Below are 18,185 nucleotides of genomic sequence, written 5' to 3'. Positions count from 1 at the left end.
TAGTGGCCAAAATCAATATTGTTCGGATTCTACTATCTCTGATTATGAATGTTGACTTGTCCTTATATTAGTTTGATTTTAAAAATGCATTTTTGCACAGAGATCTCCAAGAATAAGTATATATGGAATTACCTCCTGGATGTATTATGCAAACCAAAGGATGCAAACAAGTAAGTAAACTGATGACATCCTTATATGGTTTGAAGCAGTCCCCAAGGGTGTGGTTTGGAAGGTTCACAAATTTTATAAAATCTAGCAGATACAAACAAAGCAACTTAGATCACACTCTCTTCCTGAAATCTAACAAGGAGGCAATCACAGCTCTTATTGTATATGTCGATGATATGATAGTAACTGGGAATGATCCAGAAGAAAAGAAGGCATTACAAAGTCATCTTGCCAGAGAGTTTGAAATGAAAGATCTTGGTTACTTAAAATATTTTCTTGGTATTGAAGTGTCAAGATCAAATGAAGGAATTTTTCTATCTCAACGAAAATATGCCTTGGACTTGTTGAAGGAAACTTGTATGACAACATGTAGTCCAGTCAGTACTCCCATGGAAGAAAATCTAAAACTAGGGACACATTCAAATTAAGTTCATGCTAACAAGGAACGTTATCAGAGTCTAGTTAGGAGGTTAATGTATCTTGCACATACCATACTAGATTTAGCTTATGTACTAAGTGTGGTTATTCAATTTATGCACTCTCCAAGTGAAGAACATATGAATGCCATCAACTGTATCTTGCGCTACTTGAAATCTTCTCCAAGGAAAGGAATTTTATTTAAAAAAGGAGGCGACTTGAAAATTGAAGGTTATACAGATGCCAATTGGGTTGGGTCAATAAAGGATCGACAATCTACATCTGGATACTTTACATTTGTAGGTGGAAATTTGGTCACTTGGAGAAGCAAGAAACAAGAGGTGGTGGCTAGATCGTCAGCTGAAGCCGAATATAGGGGAATGGGCAAGGCAATATGTGAATTATTATGGATCAAAAATCTTATACAAGAACTACATATTGAGCAGACAAGTCCCATAAAATTATACTATGACATGTGATATTGCCCACAACCCAATCCAACATGATAGAAATAAACATGTTGAAGTTGATAAATACTTTATTAAGGAAAAGTTAGAAGCAAGAATCATTGAAGCCCCTCATGTTCGGTCTTAGGATCAGCTTGTCGATGTGCTAACCAAGGCAGTGTCTTACCAAACCTTTAACAATTGTCTCGACAAGTTGGGCATGAGTGATATCTATGCACCAACTTGATGGGGAGTGTTGAGATTTCCTCTAAAGATTTTTTACCTTAAGAAGAAATCCTATAAATATTCCATAAATCCCAAAAAAATTTAAACTCTGTAATTCCTGTAATCATTCATAATTCTTCCATGTATAGTCTAGAAAATTTTTTTTTAATCTGACAATGTGAGAAAAATATTGAAATTGAAGTATTATTTTAGAATTCTAGTGCCCGGTTTGTTGTTGAGAAATTTCAAGATTTCTTTTTGTTTTGGTCAAGATTTCTCTTTGTTTTCAAGACTTTCCCATTTCAGGAAGAGGATTTGTTATACTTTCCAATTGTTGAATTGAGAAAGTTCAACACCTCTGGGTTTTGATTTTTGGATATTCTGAGATTATTATCACGATACAAGATTTTCTTTGTATGCTTGTAAATTTTTTTCTTGTTTTTGGATTATGATTTCTAGATTTGTGCACTTTACATTGAAGATATGAAATTGAGATAGCAGTAGGGATTGGGAAGAACCTCAGTCGATCTCAAATGCTCATAAAAAATAGAAGAAACTCATAACTTATTAGGAATTGTATGTGAATGATCTATACAAGTAATATAAAGGAGAGCAAGATGTTAATTTCATTAATACGTAGATAGTCCATATAAAAATATTTCCTTATAAATCATGACTTCAGGGTCCTCATACCCTGAAAAATCAGAGAAAGAGGTAAACCCACATTAAATCACTTATTAGTGTAGTAACCATGCTTATTTTGGTTAATTATCTGTTTAGGTATATGTTTTATTTAATTATATTATAAAAAAATACTTATTCTCTTGTTTACATCATATTTTTCATTTTGTGGCAATAACACTGGAATCTGTTTTCCATTGCACTTAAACTCTATTTTCATTTTGGGCACTAACACCCAACTTGAAGTTGAAGTTGAATTAAATCATTGCCTTGAAACAAATCGAATCAACAAAGATGTTTATTAGATCTCTAATGGGTCCTCATACCCTGAAAAATCAAAGAAAGAGGCAAACCCACATTAAATCACTTATTAGTGTAGTAACCATATTTATTTTGGTTAATTATCTGTTTAGGTATATGTTCTATTTAATTATATTATAAAAAGTTACTTATTCTCTTGTTTACATCATATTTTTTATTTTGGGGCAATAACACTGGAATCTGTTTTCCATTGCACTTAAACTCTGTTTTCATTTTGGGCACTAACACCCAACTTGAAGTTGAAGTTGAATTAAATCATTGCCTTGAAACAAATCAAATCAACAAAGATGTTTATTAGATCTCTGATGGATGTTTATCTTCAATAGATAGATGTTTATCTTCAATAAAACTCTGATGGACGTTCATCTTCAATAGATAGATGTTTATCTTCAATATCTCTAATGGATGTTTATCTTTAATATCTCTAATGGATGTTTATCTTCGATATAGTTCAATAGATCTATATCAATCTTATGATATTTAAGCTTTATCTTCAACGAAAAGCTCTGTTGGCGACTCTACGGGGAATAAATGGAGCATAGTAAAACTGTTATGATAATGAATAAGAATAAAAAGCTGAAAAAAATAACATAATGGAAAAGATTGTTGAGCTATTGTACTCACTCTACTTCAGTACGATTTCCTTTGCCTTATACGGCGTTTTCGATTTTCCTTTGTTCACATTTTTAGGTTCAGCCTAGGTGTCATCGTTGCTAGTGTCCATGTAAATTGCAGTTGGAATTGATTAAATAAGGAGAAGAAACACAAAGAACGAAAAGTAGAGAAGATGATTTCAAATGGTAGTGGAAGAATAGCTTGTTTCGATCGTAGAAGTTTGTAGATCTAATAGGATCGACTGTAAAGCGGAAGAGTGAGCGCCTAGCTCCAGCATTTGTTACTCTCTGAAATGAATTCCACCGCCTTCGTAAAGTCAAGCGTGATACGCAAATTGACGTGGTAAATTTGCTCGAATCCTTTGGGGGGGGGGGGGTTAGTCCAAAATGAACCAGAATGAATTACTCCCGCATTATTTAGTTCATAAGATTAAGTTGTTAGTGTAGAATAAATTACACTTCATTTGAATCACGTTAGTTCATTGACTTAAGCAAAAAACGGGGAAAGCTGATTCGGACATTTTTTCTGAATCATTCACATGAAGCGTGAGACGCGCGTTCCCCCCCCCCCCCCCATGAAAAATTCCTTCCTCTCGACCTTCCTCCACCAAATTTTTTTCTCTTCTCCCTCTCAGCCTCCCTCTCCTCTCCCTCTCGACCTCCATTGCAAAGCATGGGAAGCCGAGTCTCTGTCGCAGAGCCTCTCTTCTCTCTCGGCGTACCGTCGGAGTGTCGCCTCCGTCGTCGTTGCTCGCTGGCCCGCAGCCTCCATCGTGCTGGCCCGCCGCCTCCATCGTTGTTGCTTGTTGGCCCGCCGCCTCCATCGTCGTTGCCTGCTGGCCCGCCGTAGTCTCCCGTCACTAAGGAAGACAACGCGCGTTGTGAGGAGGACGACACGCGCCATGAGGAAGACGAAGTTTAATTTTACCTAAGTTAGGAAAAAATAAACCAGCGTCATAAAAATAATAATTTATATTTTATATTTTTAAAATAATTATTTTTATTTATTCAATACATTCATTTTATAATTACTGTATTAAATTAGTAATTTAATAGTCATAATTAAAATATTGTTAAAATAAATATTTGATAAATTATTTTGGTTTAATTATCCCATTTCTATAATTAATTAAACCAATGGTTTAAAATCTTGTGACAATATGTTATTAATTAATAATACATAAAAATATATATTATGTTATTGTTAAATATATATATATATATTTATTATATTAATTTTTTATTATTGTATTAAATTAGTGGTTTTTAATGTTAAAATATATCTTATGTTATTAAAAAATAATTTATTCTAGTCACAATTAATTATTGTATTAATTTATAATAAACTATAATCATTAAGTAATATAATATATTTTTTATTAATTAGGATATTAATATATTTTAATACTACACATTAAATCACTTATAAGTGTAGTAACCATGTTTATTTTGGTTAATTATCTGTTTAGGTATATGTTCTATTTAAGTATATTATAAAATATTATTCATTCTCTTGTTTATATCATATTTTTCATTTAGGGACACTAACACTAAATCTTTTTTCCAGTACACTTGAATTCGTCTACACTAATACCCAAGGATGAGTTGAAGTTAAATCAATTTATTTAAGATGAATTGAATTCTTCACTTCATTTCAAGTTCATTGTGGACTAACCCCCTGAATACACAACCAGGAATGGTTCACTGTTGGCTGAGTACGTCCCCGGGGATCAACGGTTTAAGACCGATCCGGAACTGGTTTAGGGTTGATATGAGGGGTTGAACACAGGTCGGGGTTGGGGTCAGACTGAAAAAATAAAACCAACCCCATTTCCACTATAGGGTCCGATGAATTAATTCCTTGTTCGGACACGGTTCGTTATCTTCTTTATGCGCCACTGGATAAAATCTTTGTTGAGTCTCATCTTCCATTCCTCGTCCTCGCTAGCCTGTCCTAAGCCCAAACCAGTGTCACCTTCTTGCAATCTCCTCACACACCCAAAACCTCACCAAATGCGAAACCCTTGTTCAAATTTGTAGAAGTTCACATCCCTGATTTATCACTTCCCTGTGACAAATATGGCAACAATTTCGTTTCTTTTATCTTCCAATCTCTTTCAGCAGCCTTCTAAAATCCAGACATTCCAGACGCCCACAGTATCTTTTGTAAAGACGACTTCTTTACCTGGTTCTTATCGATTTAGAGCATCTATTTCATTTTCAAACACTAGAAAAGCCGTAAGAACGTCTGCTGTCGCTGAAGAAGCTGCCCTAGCGACGCAGGACCCGTCTTCTGAGGCAGCACGGAGAGTGTACGTTGGAAATATTCCAAGAACTGTCGATAACGAGCAACTCAAACAGATTTTTGAAGAGCACTGTTCTGTTGTGAAGGCCGAGGTTTTCTTCTTCTCTCTAAAATTTCCAATTCGTAGTGTTTAGTTTTATGTAGATGTCGACGACATTAAATTACCTGATTGATATTACTCAAAAAAAAAAAAGGTGAGCTTCATAAATCTGGGTGATGAAAATTGATTCTCGAATTTGAATTGGTTCTTTGTTAACGAGGATAAAGTTTCAAGCCCGTAAAGAAAGGAACTGGCTTCTAGCTATGCTTGGAATTGGACGGAGAACAAACGCGCTCAGGAGGAGGAACACAGAATGGCCAAAATGTATTAAATTTACTAAAACTAGTCTTTAGCTGTTTCAGTTCCTGTCTGAAACACACACTAAAAGAGAACACCTCATTTCAGTTGTGGCAAGAAAGATACTGAGTCTTAGGTGTCTCGCTTGTCTCATCCACGTGACAAGGTCATTGTGTTGGAGAATCCCCCTTGCTTATAGCTATTTTCCTTGACATTACTCTGGATTCAGCATTGGCCATTCATCAAACACATAGATGATGCATGGACAGGTCGTTGTGTTGGAGGATCCCCCTTGCTTATTGCTATTTTCCTTACATTACTCTGGACTAAGCATTGGCAATTCATCAAACACATAGGTGATGCATGGACAATTCTAACTATTGTTTGAAGATCAGGTGGAATTCATTGCTAAGTTGTCATTGACTGATATGCTCGCAGGTCATGTACGATAAGTATACCAAAAAGAGCCGCCGTTTTGGGTTTGTTACCGTGAGTACAGTAGAGGATGCTAATTTGGCCATTGAGAAACTCAACGACACGGTAAGTTTTAGACCGTGTCATCTTTATAATGTCCATACCCAAAATTCTGATTCTTCAAAACCTAGCCTATCAGCTAAATATGGATTTCAAGGAATTCTCCATTTAAATTCACTGGATTTGTTTTCTTGTCTTGAATTTCAGGAGGTAGGTGGACGACAAATTAAAGTGAATATAACAGAGAAGCCTTTGGCATCAGTCGACTTGTCTCTCATCCAGGCTGATGACTCAACTTTTGTTGATAGTCCTTACAAGGTTTATGTTGGAAATCTTGCAAAGACTGTAACTTCTGATACTTTGACCAAATTCTTCTCTGAAAAGGGGAAGGTTCTTAGTGCTAAAGTGTCTCGATCTCCGGGGACTTCAAAAACTTCTGGGTTTGGTTTTGTTTCGTTCTCTTCTGATGAGGAAGTGGAAGCCGCAATTACCGACTTCAACAATGCTGTAAGTTTTTTTCCTCCGCTCATATAGGATTTGTTACTATTTATTTTGAATCCTTGATGTTCTTCCAACAGTAAACAGTTTTCTGTAATTGATGAAAAGAGTTGACCTCAGACCATGAAATTCATGGTGAGACATACCATGCTAGATATGTTCACAAAGGACTCATATATTGTTTGTTGGTTATGTCAGCTGTTGGAAGGTCAATCAATTCGTGTCAACAGAGCCTAGTGTTGCAGATGAGAATGCAGGAGCTCGGATTAAAGTGCAGTGTGTGTGCAAATGAGGATATGTTAAGTACAGGGGAGATCCGAAGTGGGCATTGTTCTAGAATTAGAACCTGTTATCTACCTGGTTATATGAACAAATTTTTGTCTACCTAAGTGGATTCAAATTTTGACACTTAATACTAAACAGAGTTCTTGTATCTTCACTCTTCTGTTTTGAAGGTGTTCCTTGATCCTATTGCAATTGATCGGAGGAATTAATCAGATTTCGCTTGTGATATACATGAATGATGATTCTTTGAGATTATCGTTTATGTTTGTCTTTGCGGCAATTATGTTCTCTATGGCAAGATATTATTTGTTTTGTTGCAATAAGCATGTACAACGTTTTTATGGGATTGGTGGTTTATTGTGTTTGATTTGAAAAATCACTTGTAAAATTTTGGAAAGTTTATAGGGTGAATCAAACGGTCTTTCTCAAATTGGCTGATATTAAAAAGTAGAGGATTCTTATGAGACACAAGAGTTATCTCAATGGAAGAATACCTTGCATATTTTTTCCTCACTGTTGCTTAACAACAATTATACAATGTCACATCAGAGATGTTTGATAGATCGAATTGGACTATAAGTAAATATTTTAATAAGTTGGTAGATGTAATTGTCAAATTATACTCTGATTATATCAAACAGTCTTTATAACGTACTCATTCGAAGATTTAAAACAATCTCATGTTTTATCCTTACCAAGGTAACAACAAAGTCATCTGATGAATAATTTTAGGTTCATATTAAATTTATGTTTGTATTAATTGAAATGTGTCATTAAGATTGTGTTATGGCTATTGATATAACTTATATTAAAACTCATATCCTGTCTGATCAACAAAAAATTTTTTGGAACACGAATGGTTTTTTCTCACTAAAAGTAATGGCAGCATGTACATTTGACATGTAATTCATTTATATACTTGTTCATTTAAGTAATTAGGTTAAAAATCTATCAATTCATTCTTAAATATTTTTGAAAATAAATTATTTTGTCGGCTTTAAAAGTATTAACCTAATTTACCCTCTATCAAAGTCTTTTTTTATAATAAAGTATCCTATTTGTTTATTTATATAAAATAATGACTTTTAATAATATATTTAATTACTTATTTAAAAGTGATAATGTAGATATTATAAAATTCAGAATTTAGATAATGTAGATATTTATTTATAAATTATAAAAATAACCATATTTATTTAGGTATTTTATTTTTTATTTGTTATAATTATTTAAAATAATAGTTTTATTTCACTTTGTAATTATTTTATTGATTTATACGACACTAAAATCTAGCTTATGTTATTAATAAAATATCTTATTTATTTATTTTTATATTCGTTACACTTAATACGATAATGAGGTTGGAAAAAAAAAACCCTCCACTATCCGTCCTCTTAAAATTTTTAATGGAGACGGCTATTAGTTTGGTGACGCCACGTAGCTTCTACATAACACGTGTAAAGTTCCGAAGCATGTAAATATTGGATGTCGAGCCGAACGATAAGCCGTAATAATTTTAAAAGATCCATCTCGTAGTTACTAAATTACAGTTATTGAAATAGAAAGTCTGCACTCATAGCCATGGAAGTAAAATGTTGAGTTGCTAGAAAGACGATTTTAAATACTGTTACAGTCTCGGTTCAGAAGATTCTACCCGGCGTAATTTCACTCTTTGAAAATTTATTCTCTGTTTCCGGCTTCCGGCGAGAGGTAAGCTTCGCATCTCCAATCCATCTGCGCCCATTTCTGACTGCTTGTAATCTTTCGAACGCCTCCTTCAGTATGTGTTTTTGGAAAGATTTTCAGTTGCAGTCTTACAGCCCACAGACAGCGCTTCATATTTGGTTTTTCTTTTGGTTAAAATTAGGTTAATAAGTATAGTCTCGTCATTATGGCAGTTCTTGGGGCTAGATTAGTAAAGTAACGCAAATTAATATTTTTTCCCGCGAATCTTCCTCGGTACGATTTGCCGCTAAAAACCATTTCCCGCCCTTCTATATTTCTCTGTCAACTTTCCCTCATTAATCACTATTTCTGGTTTCTCACAATTTTCCACATTCCAGAACGCTTGAAACTCTGCAGAGCAAGCAGAAGAAGAGTAAGAGGCGAATATGTTTTTCTCTCATACTTTTCTGGCTAGAAAAAGCCCTCTTGGAACGGTTTGGATTGCCGCCTTCTTGCAAAACAAGCTTCGAAAATCTCAGGTGGCTGTTATTGATATCAGATCCTCCGTTGGTATGGTTTTTCTTCTTCATTTTATTTTCTTTTTTTCATTTTATGTATTCCGTTGTGATGGTTCTCGGAGCAAAATCTGATTGGAGAACTCGTTTAAATGTATTTTGATGACTGCGAAATGTATCTTAAACCGATGAGTGCAATGACTGAAGTTAGGTATCGAAAAACTATGGTCACATCTCTCTACCCTATTGTGACCAGACAGATGGTTGTCTTTCGTTTTTTCGTCCGTAATTAGTGTTTACTTCGTTAGTCTTTCTTCATCTAGTTTCTGATTTGTCACTGTCAAAGATCATTTAGTGGTTGCTGCAGGTTGAATTGTACTTGTGTTTTGTTAAATATCTAGTTTTTATCAAAACGGGTGTCGTTTGAACGAATGTTGCTGTATCTATTGCCTCAAAGAAGCTATTCATCTTATGATCAGGACAATTTCCTCGTAGTTTTTTGCTGTTTGAGTTGATAGTGTCGGCAGTAATGCTCCTTGGAAGTGATTCATCTCTATTCTCTTGTTAGCTTGTGCACTTGCGAATGCTGTTTTTGTTGGCTAGAATTGGGATACCTTACTCTAATGGTATGACGGTGAATGATGGTGATTGCATATCATTAGCTTTATGCCTTGGTGTCTACTGTACTACCAACATGATTGGGCGTGAGGTTTTGAAATTAAAGGAATTTTACTTTTTATTCACAGTTGTCTGTCATGTTCGTTTAATTTTTTGCCTTTTAAGTTTGATGGACGAATGACTCAGCTGTCATGCGATAGTTATATTTTACTTGATTAATTATTTGGCTGCTCATTTAGCTTGAGGTTGGTCCAGATTATATCATGTTCCCGGAGGTACCAATTGCCCTGAGGTTATCAGGGCATCTGCTGGTGGGTGTTGTGCGAATTTACTCTAAAAAGGTTGATTATCTCTACCATGACTGCAATGAGGTTTTGACCCAAATAAGATCTGCATTTGCTTCAATACAAGTCAACTTGCCGGAAGATGCCAATCATGCACCATTTGATGCTGTAACTCGACCAGAGATTTTGGAACTTGATGCTTTGGATGTAAATGAGGCCATATTTCAAGCAGAGTAAGAGTTTTGATAACCAAATTGTTCTTAATTGGGATGAGTACCCTCTCATTCCTAATTTTTGTCTGATGACATATGCAGGGCTCCTGATAATCATCTTAAAAGTCTTGACCAGATTACAATATCAGGTAGCAATTTTTCTTCTCTTGGATAATTTTACATTTGTCTGAGATATCTTCACCAGATTTGAGGTTTATATGCCTTTATTTCAATGCTATGATCACACAGATCAGATCCCTGTGGAAGGAAATTCATACATAGCAATATCATTAGATGAGGTCAGGTATCTTAAGGCTGTTTTCATTGTGTTTTTTATGGAGTATTCTTGTCTTTATGTTCTGGTCCTCAAGTCTCAGTTTATTCATAATTACCTGAGTGGCTAGTGTCTTTCAGGATAGGGATTCATCTCCCATGGAGCGTTTTGAATCTGGTTTCCAGTCAATGGAGGAAGAGTATGGTTGCTTCTCTTGAAATGAAAATTTTCATTTTGATTTCTTATGGGATTTTTACCTGGACACTTTTTGTTCTTCCAGTATACTTCCTCCATTTCCAATGGACTTTGATGGAGGTTCTGTGCATCCTGAATTAGCTAATCATGCAACAGAGCCTTCTGAGAGGCTTCATGACAATCAATCCCCTGCCCCAGTTGAGGTATCGGAGATAGAGAGGAATCGTGATGCTGTCCACATGTTTGAACCAATACTGGAATTAGTCCAGAATGAGCCTGTTAATCAAACACCAAGGGGGAAGGGCAGTCTTTCTCCAATTTCACAAGGATGTCCAGTTTCTGAAGGTGAATCTGTGCCTTCTCTCCTTCATGGGGTGCCATCAGCTGTTGATTCTATCGAAAGAGCTGAGGAATTCAGCTTGAGAAACCCTTCAGGTAGGTACTTTTTAGCTCGTCTTATGCATCAATGTGTCTGCGTCTGTTACTGACTGCTGTTTTGTTGGATAATCCAGTTAGTCATGAGACGACGATTGACTTGCCTGAACTGGCTCTAGAGCCAAGTCCACCTAATGTGAATGTAAAGCCAAAATCGAGGAAGAGAAAACAATTATTTGATGAATCCTTAGTGTTGACTAATAAGTAAGTTGGTGCTAATGTGATGTATTGATTTAGAATCAAATACATCTCATGCTAAATGGAAAATTTCTTTTGTCTCTTGTTCAAGTGTTTGTGATTTCCTAAACCGTGGGTATTTGGCGTATTTGACAGGTCCATTAGTGAACAACTTGGAAGTTCAAGCAAATTACTGCGTAAGCGGACAAGGCTTCCTTACACACCACTGAATATTTGGATATACCGCAGGAGATCTCAACATGATCAAGTTTTCTTTGAATCCTCAATATCTGGTAGGGAGTTTAATCCCCAAAAGAATTTTTTTGACTAACTTTACCTATTATATCACTTATGGAACAAGCATTATTATGTGAATGTTTAATACTCAGGAACGTGCGCAAGTCTTCAAGAAGTTTTCAAGAAAGACTTTCCTGCTGCTTCAGTGGACACGGTGCCTGTAGAGGCCCTTCCAGAGGCAACTGATGTACCATTCTGTGAGGCCAATGCATTGGAAATGGAGATTGAACAGCTTCGCAGTCACGTTGATGACCTATTACCTGATGTCTCATCTCCATCTGAAAGAGAAGATTACCCACTATTTTCTGTATATCATTCTGGAAAGAGTGTAGAGACTGAAGTGCTTCCTACCCCAGAAGTACTGCCCTTAACTGAAACATTGGATGATGTGGTTGAAACTCCGAGAGTTCATTCAGAGGAGCAGTTCTCTTTATTCAACAATAATACTCCTGAGTTTACACTCAATTCTGCCGAACCAGATGTGAGTCTTAAAAATCATTCATATGTGAGACTTCCATTTTATCCTTGAAGTCTTCAATGTGGAACTCAAAGAAGTTTTGTTTTGTTTTTTTTATAGGAATTAAGTTTTATGGAAGCTGATAGTAGGCAAACTGGTAAGTTGAGTGCCTTTTAAGTATGCCAAAGTTTGTTTTTGTTAATTATTGTCAAATTTTAAAAATATTTGCTAGAAAACAGTATACAGGTTAGTTTGGTAATTTACATGCTTTATACCTCCTAGTTAGGGTACAGTTTTATTCAGCATGCTTATTGAAAAATGCATTTTGGAGGTTGTGAGGGTATTTGTGTCCTTGTGCACCACTTTTCACTTAAGTTATAAGAATGTTAGGGGTTGATTTAGAACCCTAATGAGAGCAGCTCTTTTAGCTCTCTTCTCTCAGTCGTCTATCTCCCTTTCTCTTCCTTTATCTTCGTTATTCTATTATTTCACATGGTATCAGAGCAATAGATCTTAGTTACACGCAGGTGAAGCTTCCTTTTTCCTTCCATTGAAAGGGGATTTCGAGGTTTGATTTTGATTGGATATTAAAAACTTGAATTTTTGAGTTCTTTTTCTGTCATAACCTTAGGGTTAATGGCTCCTGGTGCATACTAAGCAATTATATGTCTATTTAAAACCCTATGAGGGTTTCTTAACTTGGGATATCCCATCTGTCTGTGTGTAGATCCAATACTGCGCTTGAAGTCTGTGTCATCTCTTGGTTGGATGATGTCAGCATAATTGAGTGCAATTTTCACTGATTTAAGGCTGGATTTCACTATATCCCATGCGTTATCTATTTATGGATGTTTTCGAGCATGTTTTGAGCTAGCCTTGGGTTTGTGAAGTGGTGCTCCCATAGTCTGCTCAAACATTTTGCTTCAGATGACTTCTGGTTGATTGTTTTGGTTACTACTTATACTCATGGTTCTTCGAAATATAGAAGCCTTCTTAAATGCAGATTATGTTGGATCAAGACTTGATAGAAAATCCACCGCTAGCTACATGTATTTTTGGGAGGAAATTTGGTAAGTTCAAAGAGAAAAAAACAGAATGTTGTAGCTCTTTCTAGTGTGAAGTTGAGTAAAGAGCTATAGCTCATATTATCAGTGAGTTGATGTGAGTAAGATTAATTGTTTGGGAATTTAATCTAGAGATTGCTGGACTTATGATGTGTACTGTGATAAGTAGGCAGCGACATTTATTGCAGGGAACCTAGTTTTTCATGGAAGAACAAAGCATAGAAGTTGACTGCCATCTAATCTGAGAGACAGTGATGAGGAAAGATGTTTTTACCTTGTATGTTCGATCAAGTGATCAAGTTGGTGATATATTTACCAAGGCCCTGGGTAAACTTGAGTTTAGGACAATTTGTAATAAGTTATGGCTCATAAATATTTATGCTCCAGTTTGAGGGGGAATATTAGAAAACAGTATAAAGCATACTCATGGATATTTATGCTCCAGCTTGAGGGGGAACTTTAGAAAACAGTATAAAGCATAGTTTGGTAATTATACATGATTTATACCTCCTAGCAAGGGTATTGTTTTATCCAGCGTGCTTAGGTGTCTCTATGGTTTGTGTTTTTTGGAGGTGTAGAGGGAGTTATAAGAAGTTAAATGTGGAAGGGTATTTGTGTCTTTGTACACCACTTTTTACTTAAGTTATAAGAAGATTAGGGTCGATTTAGTTACCTAATGAGAGCTGATCTTTTGCCTCTCTTCTCTCAGCCGTCTCTCTCCTCTTTCTTTCCCTCTCTTCCTCTTCTTTATTCCATTATTTTACACTTTTATATTGCCTGAGCTTCTAGGGTGAAATGTTTGTTTGTATATCAATTTGTGAATTGTCTTTATTTCCTTTGTAGCTTATAGATGTATCGAATCATGAAAAGTTAAGGCTCTCCTTCCTGAAACCCTAAATGGCACTATTAGAGAATAGAAAAAAGACGAGATGACTGCTGGCATTCTTTTTTCTGATCACGAAAAATCTTAATAATAACCCTCAACAGGTACTGAAAAGATTTTTTAGAAAAAAGAAAAAAAGGATAATGTTAGCCTAAATAATATGGGCATTGACTTCATTCTGGTTCTTCTTGGGGCATGTTTATCCAAGTACGCTTCAGCTTGCTTCTCTACATCATTTATGTTTTGGAATGTACTTGATTATTGAACTCTTTGACATTTTTTTACAGGAAATGAAGAAAATGATGTTGATAACTTATCTGTAAGAACAAGGTGAAACAATTATTCTCAACCTTCATTGTGAATAAGTTTAGGCAACATCCTGTATGTAAGGTGTAATTCTGATGGTGTACTTTGGTTTTGTAGGGCTGTGGCTCAGTATCTTATAAGGAAGTCTCCATCAACTAAAACTTTAAAATCACAACATGGAGAAATTAGCTTGAACAACATTCTGGATGGAAAAACAAGGAAGCAATGTGCTAGAATGTTTTTTGAAACACTGGTATTATATCTTGAAATTCTCTCTTGTTCCTAGTGGCAAACTTGTTTTGTATGCATATCGAATTTTTATAGTACCTTACTGTGAATCACTTGGTAGGTTCTCAAAAGTTGTGGGCTTATTGATGTAAAGCAAGCAGAAGCATACTCGGATATCACTCTGTTGATTCAACCGTCACTCTTGAATGCTAAATTCTGAAGTCTTTCCTTCCATAGTTTTTGGATGTCTATATGTAAAAAGGTGGTTTGTTATTTTGTAGTTATTTGCTGTGTTTTATTGCAAACTAGATTAGATTTCTATGATCTTAGATTGATGTCATTTAAACTTTTGAATAATTTGTTTTGACAGAGATCGTTACTTCGAACGAGTTGCACAATTTTGAGCTTCTACATCAACCTATCTTCTCTTCCAAGAATCAACCTGCTTCTGTCTGTATGGTATATTCTCCTGGAAGATCTGGTCACTAATTGTATCAACTTGTTCTTTTTCTTTTGTATAGCTGAATGCTTTTATATCTAAGTTAAAATGGGTATTTATTTCTCCTGCTGGGTTTTAAATTTAAATAACAAGACTCTATTCTGAATTATAGTAAATAATTGATCACATCTCAAAATAAGACATCACAAAGAGATTTCTGTACAAAAAAATGTGTAGAACGAAAACTGGATTTAAGTTGCAGAAGCAGTCCTATTAGATGATTTTTTTGAGATTAAAAAAGAACCACCTTGGTCAATCTTCTTATTCAGATAACTACTACCGAACCAGTAAGGCCTACTTAATAGCACTGCAAGTGCGATCCCTTAATCTACTGTATCCGAGGGTGGTTGAAGGTTCCCTACGTGAATACGAGACTTCTATTTGATGAGCTTCTGATTTAACGCTTTGAGCAAATGCTGTCCAAGTGGTGTGGCTGAAGTTTGATGAGAACTAAGTTGGCGATGTGGAATACTTTTTTCATTTCATGCTTCAAATCTCTTCAAATACAGAAGGTTGAGTTTCGGTTAGGCTTGTAATACTTGTGTCAACCTGTCTCAGCCACGCAGAGTCTCAAATTGACGTCGGGTATGGAGTCATTGATGATGCCTGAGTGCCGTATCTTAACCAAATTCTCCGAAGGGGGTACGGTCAAATAATGTTTAGGGTAATCAAAGACAAAAGCTTCTGAGATACATTTGCAAGCTGCCTATTTAGGGCCTCAAATTGGCCTTTCAATTGGGATTTTATGTAAGGAATTACTGCTTGTTGAATTTAACCATAAATTCTTTATTGAATTTGAAGCATATTCATAATAAAAATTTATAATAGAAATCACCTAAATAGAAGGATGATTCAGAAAAGTCCTATTCTTATGAAAGACTCAACTAATTTAGCCAATGTAGAACAAATCAAAATACATTTGTTCTTTATGCTCCTTTAAGACGAGTCACGGTTAGAGAAACCAATCTTGTCTTTGAGCAATTGAAACTGAGAAGGTGGCAATGGTTTGTAAGGAGATTAACAAGTTAGTCAGCAGAAGAAACATGAGCCACACAAAGTAGACCAGATTAAACCTGATCACGAAGAAAGTGGTAAACAATTGCTACATGTTTCATTCTAGAATAAATCATGGGATTGGACTTAACGGAGTGATACCAATATTATCACAAGAAGCAACAGGAAAGAACTGCCAAGTCACACCAAGTTTAGCAAGTAGAGAACACACCCACCAAAGTTCAACAATAGTAGTAGCAATTGATCTATACTCTGCCTTAGTAGAGGAACAACCAACAATGTATTGCTTCTTTAAACTCCAAAAAATAAGATTACGTCAAGATAGATAAAGTAGGCACTAGTGGAAGAGTAATCATCTTTATTGCTAGCCCTATTGGCATTTGATAACGCATGAATAACATCAGAGAACCCATGAAGAGATAACGAACACTCACGATGTAGAAGAAGCCCTCTATCCAGCATGCCACATAAATACCCTAAAATTCATTTAACAAGTACCCAATGCTCATTAGTCGGTTGATGCATAAACTGGGAAATCTTATTGACAACAAAAGAAATATCAAGACAAGTGAGAGAGAAGTATTGCAAGCTGCCAACTACAATATAAAATTGAGAAGGATCAGAAAGAGGAGAGCTCGAGGTGATGGAAAGTGATGAAAAATTCATTGGTAACGGGGTGAGAATAGTTTAACATCTTCCATATGAGTTCTTTTGAGCAGGCCTTGGATTTATCTTCGTTGAGAAAGCAATACGCCATAGCAATGTGGAACAACCTCAACTTCAAGAAACTAAGAAAGAGGGTCAAGATCTTTTAGAGAGAAACATTGAGTAAGGCAACCAATAAATTGAGAAACAAGGTCATCACTTTTACCAGTAATAATAATATCATCAACATACACCAATAGAAACAGAACATGCTTGCCGATGTTGAAAATAAATAGGGAAGTATCAAAGTGAGAATTCTTGAAACTTGGGTCCACAAGAAATTGACACAGCTCATGATACCAAGCCCTTGGAGCTTGTTTGAGACCATAGATATCTTTGTGAAGTTTACAAACATGTGTTGAGTGGTCAGAATCAACAAAATATAGAGGTTGAACCATTTCTGTGAGCCGACCTTGAAGAAAGACATTGTTGATATCAAGTTGACGAAGAGACCAACCATTACCAACTGCAATACTAAGTAGAAATCTCATGGTGGTGGGCTTAACAACTAGACTAAAAGTCTCATGGTAATCCACACCTGGTTGTTGATGAAATCCTTTGGCCACAAGACAAGCTTTAAACTTGTCAATAGAGCCATGTGAGTGCCTTTTAATTCAAAAAATCCATTTATAACCAACAAGATTAGTGATACCAAAGGAGAGACTAGATCTCATGTCCCATTATGAGCAAGAGCATCATATTCTTCAAACATAGCTCGACGCCAGTTATGATCTTTGAGGGTTTGAGTCATGGAAGTAGGTTCAAGATCAGGGTAGGGATATTAAGTGTGAAGGTTGAGTTTTTGAATTAGTTTATGGATATTATTTTTGCTCGAGTAGTCATGCAATGTTGGGTGGTAGGTTGTGTTTCGGTGGTTTGATGGGTAAGATTTGGTGATGGCTGGATGGGTGTCTCGAGCTTGAACAACATGAATAAACTCTTTGTAGTCAACTTCCAGTCCAGCCAGGATCTTCTTTGTAAGATCTTCCTCATCCATCAGTGCTCCTAGTATGGCTAGTTCATCTACACGAGATTTAATATATTGAAGAAAATCTGTGATATCATAGTACCTTTATATTGAAGAAAATCTGTGATATTCATAGTACCTTTTGTAGGATTTTTTAGAAGATTCTTGACTTGTTTGATGCGTCCACGAGATGGTTTGGCGTATGTATTGGCAAAAAGTAGTTCATGCTTCTCGAGAAGTGATGACTCGAACAATGAATGAGATAATTGTAGGAGATAGAGAACCGATGAGTGAATTAAGGATCAGTTAATCTTGTCGAACCCATACAATGTAAGCTGGATTTGGTGTTGTAGAGTGGTTTGCAGTGAGTGTCTTCAGTGGACCGGGTTTGGAGCCATCAATGTACCCAAGGAGGTCATAATCAAATAAGAGAGTTTCAAACTGAAGCTTCCATGAGAGATAGTTGGTAGAGGTGAGTTTGGAAGAGCTTGTACAGAAATATTGATGGTGATAAGATGAAATTCATTGGTGTTGAGTACCGTTGAGTGCATTGGAACATTTGGAGTTTTGTTTATAATGGTCATAATGATTGTTTGGAAAGAACAAAGAAGAAAAAAAC

General features: G+C 35.7%; 3 protein-coding genes across 4 annotated transcripts; all 3 read left to right on the top strand.

The window, feature by feature from the left end:
- Positions 1-641: 641 nt before the first annotated feature.
- LOC137940711 (secreted RxLR effector protein 161-like) lies at positions 642-1,278 on the top strand. The gene is made up of 2 exons (XM_068785849.1): positions 642-974; positions 1,180-1,278. The coding sequence occupies exons 1-2, from the start codon at positions 642-644 to the stop codon at positions 1,276-1,278; spliced, it is 432 nt and encodes a 143-aa protein (XP_068641950.1).
- Positions 1,279-4,778: 3,500 nt separating this feature from the next.
- Positions 4,779-6,922, top strand: LOC137941158 (small ribosomal subunit protein cS22). The gene is made up of 4 exons (XM_068786450.1): positions 4,779-5,269; positions 5,953-6,054; positions 6,196-6,495; positions 6,685-6,922. Exons 1-4 carry the CDS (start codon positions 4,952-4,954, stop codon positions 6,721-6,723), a joined length of 759 nt encoding a protein of 252 aa, XP_068642551.1. The 5' UTR covers positions 4,779-4,951; the 3' UTR covers positions 6,724-6,922.
- A 1,513-nt stretch (positions 6,923-8,435) lies between these two features.
- LOC137941577 (sister chromatid cohesion 1 protein 3) lies at positions 8,436-14,960 on the top strand. Of its 2 annotated transcripts, XM_068787047.1 has the most exons (15): positions 8,436-8,481; positions 8,835-9,006; positions 9,825-10,086; positions 10,168-10,214; positions 10,315-10,364; positions 10,480-10,538; positions 10,620-10,969; positions 11,047-11,173; positions 11,303-11,439; positions 11,536-11,924; positions 12,021-12,057; positions 14,135-14,177; positions 14,271-14,406; positions 14,503-14,643; positions 14,752-14,960. In XM_068787047.1, the coding sequence occupies exons 2-14, from the start codon at positions 8,883-8,885 to the stop codon at positions 14,599-14,601; spliced, it is 1,860 nt and encodes a 619-aa protein (XP_068643148.1). In that variant the 5' UTR covers positions 8,436-8,481; positions 8,835-8,882; the 3' UTR covers positions 14,602-14,643; positions 14,752-14,960. The 2 variants fall into 2 exon arrangements, with proteins under 2 accessions (XP_068643148.1, XP_068643147.1); XM_068787046.1 differs by lacking the exon at positions 8,436-8,481 and having other exon boundaries at positions 8,823-9,006.
- The last annotated feature ends 3,225 nt before the right edge of the window (positions 14,961-18,185 follow it).

This window comes from Aristolochia californica, unplaced genomic scaffold (genome assembly GCF_029961685.1).
Source record: "Aristolochia californica isolate CCGP_79_NKW_82.1479 unplaced genomic scaffold, dmAriCali1.0.hap1 SCAF_9, whole genome shotgun sequence".
NCBI lineage: Eukaryota > Viridiplantae > Streptophyta > Magnoliopsida > Piperales > Aristolochiaceae > Aristolochia > Aristolochia californica.
The sequence above is the reverse complement of the archived record's forward strand: the minus strand, read 5'-3'. Positions and strand labels throughout refer to the sequence as shown.